The sequence below is a fragment of the Meleagris gallopavo genome, chromosome 3 (genome assembly GCF_905368555.1).
Source record: "Meleagris gallopavo chromosome 3, MGAL_WU_HG_1.1, whole genome shotgun sequence".
NCBI classification, from domain to species: Eukaryota; Metazoa; Chordata; class Aves; order Galliformes; family Phasianidae; genus Meleagris; species Meleagris gallopavo.
The window spans coordinates 76,888,281-76,904,122 of record NC_139406.1 but is presented as its reverse complement, the minus strand read 5'-3'; the positions used below and the strand labels follow the sequence as shown (position 1 = coordinate 76,904,122).

General features: G+C 39.7%; 1 protein-coding gene across 2 annotated transcripts in view; it reads right to left on the bottom strand.

The window, feature by feature from the left end:
- The window catches only part of EMC2 (ER membrane protein complex subunit 2), a 118,939-nt gene that overhangs the window by 51,451 nt on the left and 51,646 nt on the right, over positions 1 to 15,842 (bottom strand). For both annotated transcript variants that reach the window (XM_085221573.1, XM_085221574.1), the window contains 2 exons: positions 11,405 to 11,451; positions 11,066 to 11,145 (listed from right to left, as the gene is read on the bottom strand). In XM_085221573.1, the coding sequence (XP_085077699.1) occupies positions 11,066 to 11,145; positions 11,405 to 11,451 (127 nt within the window). The remainder of the gene's footprint in view (positions 1 to 11,065; positions 11,146 to 11,404; positions 11,452 to 15,842) is intronic.

Here is a 15,842-nt window from a genome sequence, read left to right as displayed (position 1 = left end):
CTCATAAGCTTGCTCCATGCTCCTCAGGGCTCTTAAGGAACCTCTCACATTCACTTACTCACTGCTTACTTTGTTCAGCTTCTCTGACCATCTGCCTGCCTCACAGACATTTGTTCCACACTCTGGGAGTTTCTTCTGATGGATCTGTGGTTGTTTGCTTCATACCACATGACTGTTTTTTTCTTTTGATTTACAGCACTTCTGTGAATTTTTTATTTAAGGTGATAAGAATCATTTAACATCTATTGTAGCAGGAACTGTGCCATGGCACTTAACCATAAGTGAAGAACGGATTTTGGACTTTTTCTGGTCCCATAGGAATACTATTGTTTGCTGACCTACTTTTTCCAGGCTTGAAATTAACACTATGTTTACATGTTAATCCTACTCCTCTGTTCTTTTCCATTGCGCATATCATAATTATAACAAGGGCTACTCTGTAAAACAGTCCTGCTTTTCCTCAATGTGGGTCTTAAGTTGCATTTTTTCTATTCTCCCAGCTTTCTGATATCATACTACCTTTTGTTCTTTTTGATGATCTCCTAAATATCATCATAATTCCCCATTAAGCTGTTATCATTGACTATCCACCATATTTATTCTCTTTTTCTTAAGCCAGATTCTCCTTTCTGTTTCATCTTTTGTTTCACCTTTTCGAACTATCATAAGGCAAACATGCTAATAATTCTTTTCTTCTCTGTTGTCCCCATGGCTATATGATGCATAACTGTTCCCATTCAGATATCAGTTTTTCAGGTCTTCTCATCACGATGTATCTGCAAGTCTTATTTTTTTCTTCTCCTCTTTTCAGGTACTTCCCTCCCTGAACTTCACAGTGGACTGAAGACATTTCTGGATCTTCTCTTCCCTGGGGCCTACTGCATGACCCAAGGCAGCACAGACTCCTGTTGAATACTCAAGGATAACATTCAACCCACAACTGCTGTATGCAGATATTGTTATTATCTACCATCTTTCAGACTCCCTCCATGTTTTTAGCAGTTGTCTTCTTTTCCCTGTCTTACTTTTCCCAGAAAAACAATAGCAAAAACAGAGCCCTTCACTTTTCCTTCTTTCTGCTATCTGCCTGTTGTTCTCCCAGACGAAGGATTCTCACCAAATTAAAGTTTCCTGTGAAACTTTCAAAAGAAATGCGTTATTTTGGAAATTAAACATTTGACATTTGGCAGCTCTAAAGTCTCAGAACTTTTATTCCCAGAAAAGCACGAACAGAGATAATCATACCATTGATTATGAAAATAGATCGCAAAATCTGAATTCCCTGCCATTACAATGAAGCAATTTCCTGTCATTTCCAATGAAGCATTTTCTAATTTCTACCAAGGTCCATTCAAGTATCCAACAGAGTTTCCCTGCATTAACCCCAAGTACAGCTGATGAATTACCTATGTGCTTATGGAGGAGATCATATATGCTTCCCATATGTGGGGTGATTAACCTCTGCACAGCTTACCTTGTGTGCACAGCCAGAAAATAGGGGGGCATCTGCCCTTTGTACCTTTCTCACTAGGCTGTAAGTGGCCTCAGCTTTGTAACAGCTTACTTGCAAATGTTAGCAAATTGTGTGGGCTGCTGATATAGTGCACTTTAGTATATGCTTCTTTGCAATCTACTGTACAAATGGATGTATGCCTCTTTCATTTTCCATTTAGAAACTGATAAGAATGAGGAAGTATTTCCCAAGTTCCTAATAAGCTGTTTTATTTTGAAATGTATCCGAAGAGGCTTCTTGTGTCTTCTGTCTCTTGCTAGCTTCCTGGAAAAGGCCAGTAGCACAAAGTTAAAGGGGATTTTGTGCTACTCAAAAACTGTATACATTTGCAATCAAGTTTCTCAGAAATTCAAGGACATATATTTTCACACACTTGGTTTTGTTTGTTTGTTTGTTTGTTTTTCTAATCCTAAATTAAAAAAAAATTAGGTTAATACTACTGGGAGAAGATCATGCAAGTACACAATCAAAACATCCCTCTGCTTTAATGAGATTGTGCTGTAAGTATAAATTAAAAATGCATTTATTTCCCTTTAAGTTCAGTGATAAATTCTGTTGTCTTTTTTTAATTAAATAGTTTCTCTTTACTTATTTTTTATCAGTCATTTGCTGTTCCTTGAAACTGCAAGTTTTGGAAAAGGCAACAATGAATGTAAAAATGCATGGTGTGTCCTTAGAGGTGGATCATAAATACAACTCCTGTGTAAGATCTGTAAAAATTAACATATTTGAAGGACACAAATATGAATTGCATACGGTCACTTTTTTAGTTTCTGCTTTTCTCATATTCAGATCTTAAATTTTAAAATCTCCAGATGATTGTCAGTGGCTATGCAATCAGCTTAATAGAGAACCCAAACACTTCCACAGCCACATAGATGATCAACTGTCTTTTTTTCTAACTACAACTTTTCTCAAAGGACCAAAGTATAAGGGAATTTATAATCTCAAGCTGCACACCAGACCTGCCTCAGACACAGCTTTGACGTCAACAGCCCTTCCTTGCAACACAACTGCTTGTCTTCCAGCTCCTGAAAGTAAGTTGCAGATGGAAACTTTGACCAGAAAGGAACACAGATTACGTGCTGAAATTGCTTACTGTGGAAACTCAAGGAAACTGTGCATATGTCTTTAGCATAGTTTCGCAGGCAAGAAAAAAATCATTAAATATATACATTCTAACAGTCCCTGTCAAGTGGAAGAAACTACGCTGTATTGCCGCTTACTGTGTTTCTCACAGTATCCTTCTTGATAAAATGTCCAGCAATAGCTAGACAAAAACGTAACGCAACGAATGAACAATTGGCCAATAGTTGGACTCACAGGGTTATAGCAAATGGAGTTACATCAAACTGGCAGCCACTCACTAGCAAAGTTCCATTGTAGGGCCAGTTCTCTTCAGTGTTTTCATCAATGACTTGGACACAGAACCTGGAGGTATACTAACTTTGTGGGCGACACTGAATTGGGAGATGTTACTTCTCTTGAGGATAGAGAGGCCTTGCAGAGAGATCTTGACAAATCACCAAGTGATGTGTTGGTGTTCAACAAGACTTCATAAAGTTGAACAAGAGCAAGTGCTGGATTCTGCCCCTGGAATGAGGCAAACTTGGATAAATGCACAGGTAGGGGAATGAGAGGCTGGGAGTAGACTTGTGGAAAGGAATTGGTTGACAGGAAGTTAAATGTGAGTCAAAAGCATCTGACAAAAATGTCAGCCGTACTCTGGAGAGCATCAGGCCTAGCACTGCCACTGGGTGAGGGAAGGGATTGTCCCACCCTGCTCTGTGCTGGAATGGCCTCACCTTGAGTATTGTGCGAAGTTTTGGACACCACAGTATAGAAAGGACATAAAACTATTAGAGAGCATTCAAAGGAGGGCTACAAAGAAGGGGAAGGGTCTAGAGGGCAAGATGCATGAGGAGCAGCTGAAGTCATTTGGTTTGTTTGTTAAGTCCAGAGGGGAGGCCTGACGGTGGTCTCCTCATAGGGAGCAGAGGGACAGCACAGAGCTCTGCTCTCTGGTGACAGCGACAGGATCCAATGGAACGGCAATGAATTGCGTCAGGGTAGGGTTGGGTTTGGTGTTAGGAAGATTTTCTTCAACAGGGGGTCATCAGGCACTGGAACAGGCTCCTCAGGGCAGTGGTTGCAGCACCAAGCCTGACAGAGTTCAAGAAGTATTTGAATAGCACTCTCAGAAATACTGGGTGTTGAGTGGTCCTATGTGTAGAGTTGGATCGAATGATCCTTGTTAGTTCCTTCTATGTCAGGATATTCTGAGATTCTATGATTTACACTCTAAATACCTTTTAAAGAAATGGCATCACAGTGACTGAAGTGAGAGGTTATGTCTGTATAACCCCTAGATGCAATACCAACCATCAGGACACCGAGAGAGAAAAATCTTCATTATAGTTCTGGAGCGGTGTTTCCTCTAGTGAGTGAATAATGGGTGAACTCAAACACACTTGCCATGGAGTCAGTGCTTCTTGGTTGAAGACTCCTTGCAGTGAGAATTTAGAGGGTTATATGCTGTGAGACTCCTTCTCTGTTTTTTGGCTCAAAGCTTGCTTCCTGAGGTATTTCTTGTGATAAGACTCTGATTGATTTGTTGAGGAGGCAAGTGATGGGTGCTACCGTGTGACAATCGACATCACTTTGGGAACATTTAAAAGCCCCTTCCTCCAGAGCTGCTTGCTTCTGGAAAAGAGTGCTCAGGAGTGTTTACTGGTGGATGATCTAGCCTGTGACTAAATAGCTCCAGCTTGATATGGGAGAATTGGGGAATGATACCATCATGTCCTGTGAAAAACAGGATGCAGATGGGCATCCCTGCTCCCTCTTATCTGCTGGCAAGGCCCGGAAGGTGGGAACAAAGGAGTTTCTGCTGAGATTCCAGAGCCAGAAGCTGCCACTCCAAGGAGAGCTGACTCAACCACTTTGGATTTGAGCTGTCACTCCAAAGACAGCTGACTTGACCACTTTGAAAGCATTGAAAAGGGGCCATCATAGCCATGGCCGTCGTTGCCGTCATCAACAGAACAACAATGCCCGACGATCCATCACTACTGAAGATCAATGAATTAACTATGAACCACGCTGGATCCATGGTGGTGACTATCTCCCTCTTGCTGCCTACAAAGACTCCTTGTTTCTTCTTTCCTATCTTTTCTATTGCCCTCCTTCCCTTCCCCATTACCCTAATTCATAATTGTGTGTCCTCCCCTTCTCCATCTCCCTAATTAAGATCTGTAATAAACTGGTCGGACCAACATTTGAACCGTTGTTTCTTAATCTCATGCCAGGTATACAGATATTAAAAGAACCTCATCTCCCTCCTATAAATTGGAGAGAGACATATGTACATCCCTGGTAATGTAAAACAAGCTCATGCTTGAGGGTACTGCCATTCAGATGCTCATTTTCTGAGAATAGATTTTTACTCTGTGACAATCCTACATATTATTGCCAGAGTGATTACATGCATACTCAATGGGTAGAAAAGTACTCTAGAAAAATAGAAAAACTTGGCCTTCATTGTTTGGGGAATAAATTGGCTATGATTGTAGTCTCAGTTGAAGAGGTATCAAGGAGAGTTTTGATTGCAAAAGACAAGCAGAATCTGGATCAGTACATGTGCAACAAATTATTTAGTCATCAGCACTTTCCTTTGCAAATGGATGACTGCTAAAATAATAGTTGTTACTGTCTTTCCCTCAATTGCACAGTAGTTGTACAATGAGTACCAGAGATGGATTAGTAAAGCTATTGAAAATTTCAACCACAACATTCCTCTCAAAGGTATCACTGGTAAAAACCCAAGGGTCATTATGTGGAAAAGAACAAAAGCTTATTCCACCATTTCTGAAATAAAGATGTGCAAAAGTTGTCAAAAAAATAGCTACTGGGAACCTCACCATATATAAAGCATTGTAACTGGATCACTTCTTTTCTGAGTAGTTCAGATTTTACTAATATTTTACTTCTGAAAATCAGAATGAAAGAAAAAGTTCCTACTGAAGAACGGAATTTATCATTAGCCTCAGTTTTGTCTTTCATTTTAGTCAGCTTACTATTTATTTTGGTTTATACTTACTGACAGCTCAGTTAAAATATTTTGCTATCAAATGACAAACAAGAAAGTATGACCTCATGAAATAGCTGATATTCACTGCTGTAATGAAAAAATCACAACTTCCTGCTAGTAAGCAAGTAAATTTTCAGAACTTTAAAATGAAGGAATCTCTAAATTCCTTAAAAATTTACAGCTTAGGGTGTTTGAGGTGGTAAATGAAACATTTGTAGCTCTTGATTTGCAATGCCTGTGAATTTCCTGCTTGTGTTTTCATGTACGGTTAATGACTCTTAGCAACTTAACTGAAACTTAACATTTTGTACTAAAAGTTTAATAATCTAGATTGTATGCATTATATACCATTAATATCTTCTTACTCTTCTCATTTTTCATCTTTTTTCAATAGTATGAATGCATTTTGTTTCTGAAGGAGAGGAATCTGGGATGCCAAAGAAGTTGTACCTAAATTCCTGCAGTAATTCTAGGCAAAGATCTTAGGATCTACGCTGTACTTAAATGTGAATGTTACTTCATTTTACATTCTTCAGACTATCACAATTTCTTGACGTTTTTTTCCGTCTCATGTGGCAACGTAGCTTTTGCATTTTCTGAAGGCAAAAAAAAAAAAAATTGTGTTGGAGTAATTCTAAGCAGAGAAAAAGAGCTGTTATGTCCTTTCATGCAGTTCTAACTGAACTTGTTTAGTCACAGCTACGGGGAAACTTGGCTGAAGTTTGAAAACTGAGATGCCACTGCTAAATTGACTAGACAGCTGTAACAGCTACGTTTGACTGAAAAATCCCTTCTGAAAATACTTGCTGGACATCTGTCAAAAAGCACCTCCTCACTCATCATCTCATATAGGAAATGGGAAGGGCATACATTATTTATCTGCTGAGATGGATAAAGCTGAAACTGAAAAAGCAATTGTGTCAAAAATAATGTGAAAGTCTTATTACAATGCTCAAAACAAGTTGATCTGAAGAATTGCTACCTTTTCTTATGGGAGAGGGTCTAAGTGCACACAGGGAGCGTTTTGAGAGGTGGTTCTGTGCAGGCAAAGCACAGAACCATGGTTACAGCATCACCCTATCCTCTTCCTTCTGCACGTGCATTCCAGGAGAGCAACACATTCAAAATCTATGACACGGCAGGGGAAGTGTGTGGCAGTAGGTTTAATGTCGTTTTTCAGTTTCAGTTGTTCCACATGTACAATGCACTTTTGCAATATTTCACTTCTAGGGAAATAATGGGAAACTCATTATTTTTCATTGTGTGACATTTCTCTGTGACAGCAGTGTTGGTTGGGTTTTGCCTTTACTTCACTGCTTAGACATCTTTGAACTCTATGAGCCAGTAATTCACTACGGAAATTAATCATTGCAATTGCTCTATACATTTAGGAATTCTTGTTTCCAAAATTAACTTGTCAGCAATACAACCATTAAATCCCAGTCAAAGAAGCCACTGTCACACTTACAATCCAACGAGGTGTTGCAAGCTTTAGATTCCTAGGTTTGAAAATCTCGACTAAGTGTACCAATCTGTTTTATAAAGATGGGGTTTGTGAAACCACGTGGTCCACTGAAAGCTAAAGTTGCAGGCACATCTTGTTTTCAGTGGGAATTGTTATGAACTTGTGATTGCAGTGTATGTGCTGTGCATGTACTTGGCTGAACACTGTGTGTACCAAAGGAAAGAAATCACTTGTAGCCACTGATAGCTTTCACCGTCATCTAGAAGTAGGCTAAGCTCTGTTGTGGGAAAACCTTATGGGTAATCCTCCCTGCCTCCCATAGCTGCTGTTCTGAAGGAAATGAGCGCATCTTGCGAGTACTACAAATTATAAAGATAAACTTGGACAACCACAAAAAATCATTAAAAATTAAATGCAGCCTGACTCCTGTTTCATTTTCCTCTTGGAGGTACACAGCTCATTGTTTGTGTTGGTGTTACCTAACCACAAGCAGCTTTCTCATCTTCTGTGAGCTTCATTTCTGTCAAATGATAGTGACGACCCAGACCTCTGTCTAAAGATGTCAGGAGAGGAGAAAAACCAGACTGCTGTAAGTGACACAGTGAACACTCCTTTCCTGTTACAAATTAAATATTAAATCTAAGTAATTACTTGGCTGCAGTGATAGTCAGGCTACAGGACAATAAGTTTACAGACATTTAGAAACAGCAGTTTACAATAATGCTTGCATATGGGTTTGATATCTCATGTTGTTAAAACAAATCAGCAAGTCTAGACTGTAATTTGCTGAAGCAATTTATGGTTATTTCATGCTTCTTTTCTCTAAGCAGAGGTGAATACATTTGACTGTCTTAAGAGGAAGGATGGTAGTGCACATTCTTTTCATTTTAACTGGCAGGCTGATTTGAAGCAGAAGCATTAACATGCTCATCTCCATACCACAGGAAAGCTGCCCTAGACTATTAGTGCTTTATTCCACTATGATGTTTGAATATTTTACCAACTGCTGCTTAATCCTGAAAACAGCAGTGCAAGGTGGTCAACACAGCTGCAGCCATTTCTTCATAAATTAATAAATTGAGAATGTCAGTACTCATTGACAATACTCGAAGTCAGTAGCAGAGCAGGGGAAAAGGCCCATCTGGGAACCTCAGCTGCCTTATATTTGTGCTGAAAAATCACAGAAGCAGAGTAGTCTGCAGGAGCTGAGGATTCTTCTTAGCTCCTCACTTGTAGGCTAGTGTTTCAGTAGCAAGGTGAAACAAATGCTGTTGTATTTAGGGGAACATTGTTTTTCCAGCAAACTTGCTGATACTTTCCTTCTGGGTGAGCATTTGCAGATAATTGTGTCACCTTATTTTTCCAATCCATCCCACACAGCATCAAGGTCTGCAAAAGCCTCGGAGAAACCATTCAAATTCTGCCTATACGTGATTGTATTTCTGAAGAATGTACACAATATACAACTATACAAAGAACAGAATTCCCAGAATTATGGAATACTTTCTCAGTGAGAGTTTTCCTCACACCATTCAGCCAGGAAGATGCCCCCATTCCCATGGCTGGTACCCAGCACCCCAGTGCTGAGCCCTCACATGGGTGAAGCTGACAGACCCAGAGGGCCCTGGGGTTTGCAGCACACTTTCACAGGGACTTTTCCCTGTGTAGGAGCTGCCTGTCCGCCGCAGAGCAGCCTTCCTGAATAAAGTTGGCTGTAGCTTCAGGGTACTCCCCAGCAGAGGAGGACACTTAGCACAGGCAGAACAGAAATTGGCTTTATTCGAACTAGTCTAGTAATCAGAAGAATATTCAGGCTGTATCTTTCTATTAAAATTTTGCAACAAGAAATGCAAAAACTTAGCCTATGGAGACCTTCACATCTGCATGGACTGCAGTGTTTTCTGGAGGTAATCAGTTATTACAATGAAGATCCTCCTGGATTTCATGGAGCTTTGTACTCTTCCACATTCCTTTTTCTTTATTTCCCTATTTCTCATGGAGATACATATGCATTACATTCTCAGTAACAACCTAATGTATAGATCAAGTGCTTCATGTACTGTGGTTGCCATGCTACTGACAGGAAGACTTTGGAAAAACAAATCACAGAATGCACTTATTATTCCTGGCAGTGGTCAAATTTAGAATTCACAAGGAAGTGTGTCATTTAGAAAAAAGATAAAATGGGCATCCTCCTCTATTGTCAGGGGGAAGCTCTTTACCAAGAGAATGGTGAGATGCTGGAACAGGCTGCCCAGAGAGGTTGTGGATGCCCCGTCCCTGGGGATGTTCAAGGCCAGATTGGATGGGGCTCTGGGCAGCCTGAGCTAGTATTAAATGGGGAGGTTGGTGGCTCTGCATGTGGAGGAGGAGTTGGATCTTCATGATCCTTGAGTTCCCTTCCAACCTGGGCCATTCTGTGATTCTGTGATATTGGTACAAAGTGGTGCAACTCCACTAATTTTGATTACTTGGTGCAGTATTTTGTTTTCATTGAAAGTCAAAATCTTTATGAAATGCACAACCATATACTAATTGCAACTAATACGCAAGCTCTTAAGTGACCATCTTAGGTTTGCCATGGGTTACTCATTTTCATCCTTCAGATATATCATTTTGTGATAAATGAGATAAACCTGCCACTTTTGGAGCACTATGTGAGGAACTCACAGCACTGTACAAACTGTAACCAATGGAGCCTTTGAACTTCCCAGGGCTGAGGAAAAGGAGTTCTTTTCCAAACAGACTGCAGTTTGTAACAAGCCACCTCATTTCAAATTATTGCTCTTCTGATATTATTACAGTTTGGGCTGTGTTTGGCTTCGCTTACTTTGCACAGCACATATGGACAGCAATTTTTCTGTAACTTAATCCTAAAAACATCAGTTCTGAGAAACGATCCTCCTTCAGGTAAAGAGACGAGTTTGTTTATCAAGGTATCAAGAAACAGTCTGGTACTCAGAGTTATCTGACCAGGTCAAAAAAAGCCTGCTTTGATGGCCTAAGAAAACTGCAGTAAGACATGAAACTATACGATAGTATTGGCGTGATCTACAAGTAATAGCTGAGTACTTATCTCAGTAGCTCTGAGAGATGTGCCGGGTTATTAAATCAGTGATCAGAAGTGAAAAACATCCGAGGGCTCACGCTGGTGTCTGTAGAGAGCCTCAGTCCTTGTCAGATGTTTTTGCAATTTCAGTGTGACATTCCAGGATATGTGTCATGGCCTCTTCTGAGAAGAGTGAAGTCACTTGGCCTTTGGCCTTGTGACTTCCAGCACACCCCAGGAAAGGAGTAACTCCATCAGCATCACAGATGAATTGTCCTCGTCTGCAGTTACTGCCTTGCCTGTGCCAAACTGCATTAACCCTTATATAGTGGCACCTGTTGCTGCACTCCGAGAAGCCCGCGCTTAGGCAGTTCTTAAAAAAGCATCCTACAATGTCTTTACCTGTTACAAGAGCTGATTCCAGCATGAGTGAATGAAGTCTGTCCAGTTCCATAGGGTCTGATTTATTCTTTTATTTTTCAACATCCTTCAACTAACACATAGTTTTCAGATGGGATAGAATCCAACAAAAAATCAAGAGAAATGAAGCTCTACAGTCAAATCACAATCTGCTCATGGTGCTTGCTGCCATGACTTCTGTGAATGCACAAGACGATGACACCGAATGTGACCATGATACCACAATGACCAGCAGTGTCATCAGACCAGAGCCATCACATGCAGGGTCACTCTGACTGTGGCACAGACATGCACTTAATCCTTCTGTCACTTGTGCCACTTGGTAGAAGTACTTGTTCTGTGCCATCTTCCCAGCATCCTCTAAGCAAGCAGCCATGTTTGTGTGTATGTGACAGTCACTGTATCAGGCAAGAAGCATTGCAATTCATTGTTTCTAACTAGACTCATGTCACCTACCCCTTTATAAAAGAGCTAAAACTTTAAGATAAGTAGCTAAAATTTATTTGTGTGTTCAAGCAAATCCTCTACCTGGTGTTTTTCCATAGCTCCGAACAATGTTTCTGACAGCACCTTTCACGATCTCAAGTCCAAATGTTGTTTCACGCCACCTGCCAGCAAGAAAGAGAGAAGAGGTCCAGGTGTCATGCTTTTTCATTTCCCTGCAATCCATGTAGAAGATCAGATGGAATTTATTTTCTAAGCATTAGAAAAGCTTGCTAGTATGAAAACAGAAATATTGATTAATGAAATGTCCCCCATGGGCTTCCCTTATTTCACGTTGGCTAATTAGCACGCCAAATTAATTTTGTCCTGATTATCACTGACACAAAAACATGACTGGTTTGTCCTTTTTACCAGAGTCCTCACCTTTCATCGGGCAATTCAGTCATTGTTCCGGATGAAATGAAGTTTGACTAATAACAGGAAACAAGTGTTAGAAAATGGCATGTAACATACCAGGTACAATATACATAGCAATCAATCAAGACTAAGGCATTATGGCAACTGAGCCATTTATCACTGTTTAAAACATATGTAAAGCTTTTCTCAGGGGAGAAAAAAAGAGAAAGAAGTGCAAATTTTTCACAGTAGGCCTATTAAGAAAACAATTCATTACAGAAAGTGTTTTAAAGCACTTTTCTCAGTGTAAGCTCATTTTGGCTGCTGCTACTCCCCATTCTTATTCTGATTTTTAGGGCATAAGGCATTTTTTGGCCCATGGCCTGAAACGGCCCTCCCTCTGTTCTCAGGAACTCTGTCAAAAATCCATCAGCTGCAGCAGAACTATCTTAGGCATTCGTCTTCTTAAGATACTTTTTCAAAGTGAACACAACCAGCAATCATAAAATAACAACTCCCACTGGCAGCTATAACAGAACATTGTTATACATTGGATCCTAAAATAAAGCATTTGATGGGAAAGGACCAGACTGTCTTGGGCAGTGCAGCCATGTTGGGTTATATTGGGCCATAAACTTCCCTATCCTGTCCAAAAATTATATTAAAGAATGTTGGAAACTGGTCAGTAGATTATTCTGAACCTGTTGCTGCTTCCTTCAGGAGAATATTACTGGAGAAGGGTGCATCTAGCAAGAAAGCTGGCAATTGCCATACAGGACATCTTCAGCACTTGTTTATGAATATGCTTTTCTAGTTGTTCTTAAACTTGTTTTGAATTCCCTGGTAAGGATGCACTTGATCCCTCTATTGAGAATAGCATTTTTCTTGTTTCTAAGTGTTTTATTGGGAAACCATTCTTCAAACTCTCTGCTCTCTGTGGCCACAGCGAACAGCTCAGAACCATAAGCAGATTTTGCACCTCTGGTGTGAGGCTTGGCTCTCTGTACGGTGATCTCAAGAGCTCACATAGATAGCTTTGCCAAAATGCATTTCCTGGCCTCAGTTTTTGCCTCCCAGAGCATTCAGCCAAAGGAAAGTACATTGAAATGGTGTTGCACAGAACCATGCAAACTTTATCTTGCATACTGTGCACATAAAGAAGATTCAACAGGGGTAAGCCACCAAAGAGGTGTGGTAGGCTGTGCCATGTCTTACAGGCTTTATAGATAAGAAGTATTAACTCTAGTATATGAAGGGGAAGATTTTTTTCTATTGCTTTCTGTGGCTGTAAAATAAGTCTTTGAATTCTTAGGCAGAATTAAGACCAGAGAAAGGGAGCCCCTTGGCCTCTTGCATAACCATGTTACTCTGATACCTGCCAAAGTAACCAATCTAAAGGAGCATGGGGCAGTTGACTGACTTCTGATTGCCAATGAAAGAGCAATGAGGGGGAGAGGAACAATAGACTGAAACCAGACTACCCACAGCACATAAGAAACACAAAGCAGGAGACTAACACCAAAAAGATCTGTATGAGTGGCTGCTCTCTGCAGGACTTCAAGCACCATCACGTTCACCACCAGACTTTTGGTTCATGTTTCCACAACCTGAGCCTACGAAATAATTTTCAATTTACATAATGGAGAATTTGCAGGATATTCAGCAAGGCATCAGAGGACTCCTCTATATAGGTGGGACATAAGTACTGCTCCTCAACAAAAACTGTCTAGGAAGAAAGCTTGGCTCATCTGCTCTGTTTTGGACAAGGGAGCCAATACCCATATGCCTAACAGGAATGAATTTTAGTATGAGGACAGATTCTGCTCTTGAGGAACTACACAGAGAATTAACACAGGAACACAGCAAATGGACCCCAAAGGAGCTCCTTAAGTAACCTCACTGAAGGTAACCCTGGCTCAGCAGCAAAGCATTCTGTAGACCTGATACAGTTGTTTGTTTCTACTTCAGCTGGAAGGATGTTCTGGAACTGCACACCTTGGACGGTAAATGTCTCTGTCCTGCTGTGTAACAACTGAGCTAGGTTATCTCAGCATGACTATTCTAAATAACGTGGTAGGTTTCTGGGAAGGCAGAAAGAAGCTGATTTTAGTAGATGATTGAAGAAATAACTCCACCCTGGATACAATTTCTGCAAATAGAATTGAAAGAATAAACATAATCTGATACCAGACCTGAGAGGAAAGCATTCTATAACAATGCCAAAATTATGATGAGAGGGGAAATACATTTGTGAGGGGAGACAATACTAGTCATATGTACTTCAGTTGAGTTGGTAAATGGAAAAGTGTGCCACTGAAGATGCCTGTGATCTGGTTTATTCTTCCACCAATCCATCAGATATTTTTGGAGCACAGTCTGCCATTATCCCTTTGATTTGATGTTGCCACTTGTATGTCATGTGAAATATAATTTCCATGCCAGGGCATGAAGATTCTCGTACACGCTGCTGACAGCTGTTTTGAAACTAAGAATCTGACGGATGCTACATCTGGTGGTGTTGGAGTACAGACAATGGAAAAGTACAAATTCTCTTTTAGAATGGCTGGGAAGGGCATACAGTATCTAAGTCCCTTATTCAGGATAAAGGACTACATAATGACCTACCCAGAGAGATAGCATTGTGAAATCAGAGCCAAAGACTGAGTTGAGTATGTCTGCAATGCTGGTTCACTCTTTGTTATCAGGGAAAATGACAGAGCACATGAAAGATGAAAAAAGTTTAAATGTGTGACTAAGTTAAGTAAGTGAATCAATAAAAGATCTAAAAATACTTTTTCATTAATTTTCATGACACAGATGTGACTACACCAAGCCAGGCATCATGTGTACTCAAGCTTAATAAAGTCTAATACCTATGACTCAGTGGCAGAAATGGCAGTTGGCTCCCTGGAAACTGCAGTGAAGGGATTAATTAGGGGATTGTTAGTTTTGGGTCTACACTGTAGACAGTATCGAGTAAAAGAGAGTAAAACCATAAATACTGTGCTTTAGAATGTTTGGAGTGGAACAGCCAGGTGAACAGCTTTCTCTCTGCTAGCTCCAGATGTATTTTTTACAATTGATTTTGGTGTGTATACGTTTGTAAATACTGGTGATCTGAGTGTCTGTACTGATCCGCTCTCCTCCTACCCACTGTTTTTACAAAAGAAAAGTTATCACTAGACAGAAAGACTTAAGTAGCATCAGGAGACAGCCTAAGAGAGGATATGTTTCTTTTTTCCTTTTTTTACAGAGACAGAGGTGTCAGGCTATGGTGTACGAATGTCAGACATAGTGAAGGTGTTCTTGGTTCCTGAATTGATTCAGGATGATCAATCAAGTATGTGAACTTCAAAACAGGTGATTGCTCAGCACTTGTAAGACAGTGCCTTCAGTACTAAATGAGTCTGAGTTGATAGACAAATCACGATGTTAATTGTCTAATCAGATATAAATTTTCCTTTAAATTAAGGTTAAAATGGTAGATGTTTGACAAGCTTTGTAACTCTGCTTGACTTAATTTAGGTAAGGGCCATGAGAGCTACTGAGAGAGCTGAATATACTTCAAACAAGAGAACTAAGGAATTTTCTTTTCAATTGTGTTCCAGTTATTTGGTTTTATGAGTAAGGGGAAATGAGTATATCCACACAGAAAAGAATTATCCAAGTAACACAAAATACAAAAAAATTTAGTTACTTTTCTGTGGGTATGCAGGAGGTTTATGATGAATAGTCCTGAAAGAATAGAATAGATATAAAGAATAGATAGATAGAAAGAATAGAATAGTTCTGAAGCTTTCTGATTGCCACAAATAAGTGTACATATTTATGAGCACACAAAGTATAAATGATTAAAAATGTACAGAACTACGTTTTAAATGACAAGGAAATTATAATTCAGGCTTTCATCGTATTATTTTATCATACTAAAGATAACTGTTTTGATTCCTGAATAATATGTAATATTGATTTAGCATTCAGAATTAAAAAATGAAAGATTCAAATTCAACCACAGAGTTTCTAGAAGCCATCTATCGTCTGGGTGCTGAATAGATTTCAAGCCACCCAACAGTTACTTGGCCATCAGTTATTCAAGTAAAACCTCTCTAGCTTCTGGAAGTCTGAAGGGCTCACAGTCTTTCTATTATGAGGGAAAGCAGAAAATGAACATTTCATAAGGGTAAAACAGCAATTATGAAACTTCCATGACATTTCTGATTTTAAGAAGCAACATTTCTTAAAAATAACATGCCAGGAATACACTGGGTTCCCATATAATGCATAACATCAAATTTATGATAAACAAGGTTTTTCTACTTAAGATGTGCTGTGAGTGAAGCTGACTGAGCAGCTTTGAGATTTTCTCCATTTTCTTTTCCTACCAGCAGCTTTCATTTAATGTAAAATCACTCTGTGGCTGATACTCAAGTCCTTTAAATATGCAATTTTAAAATACACAAAACTA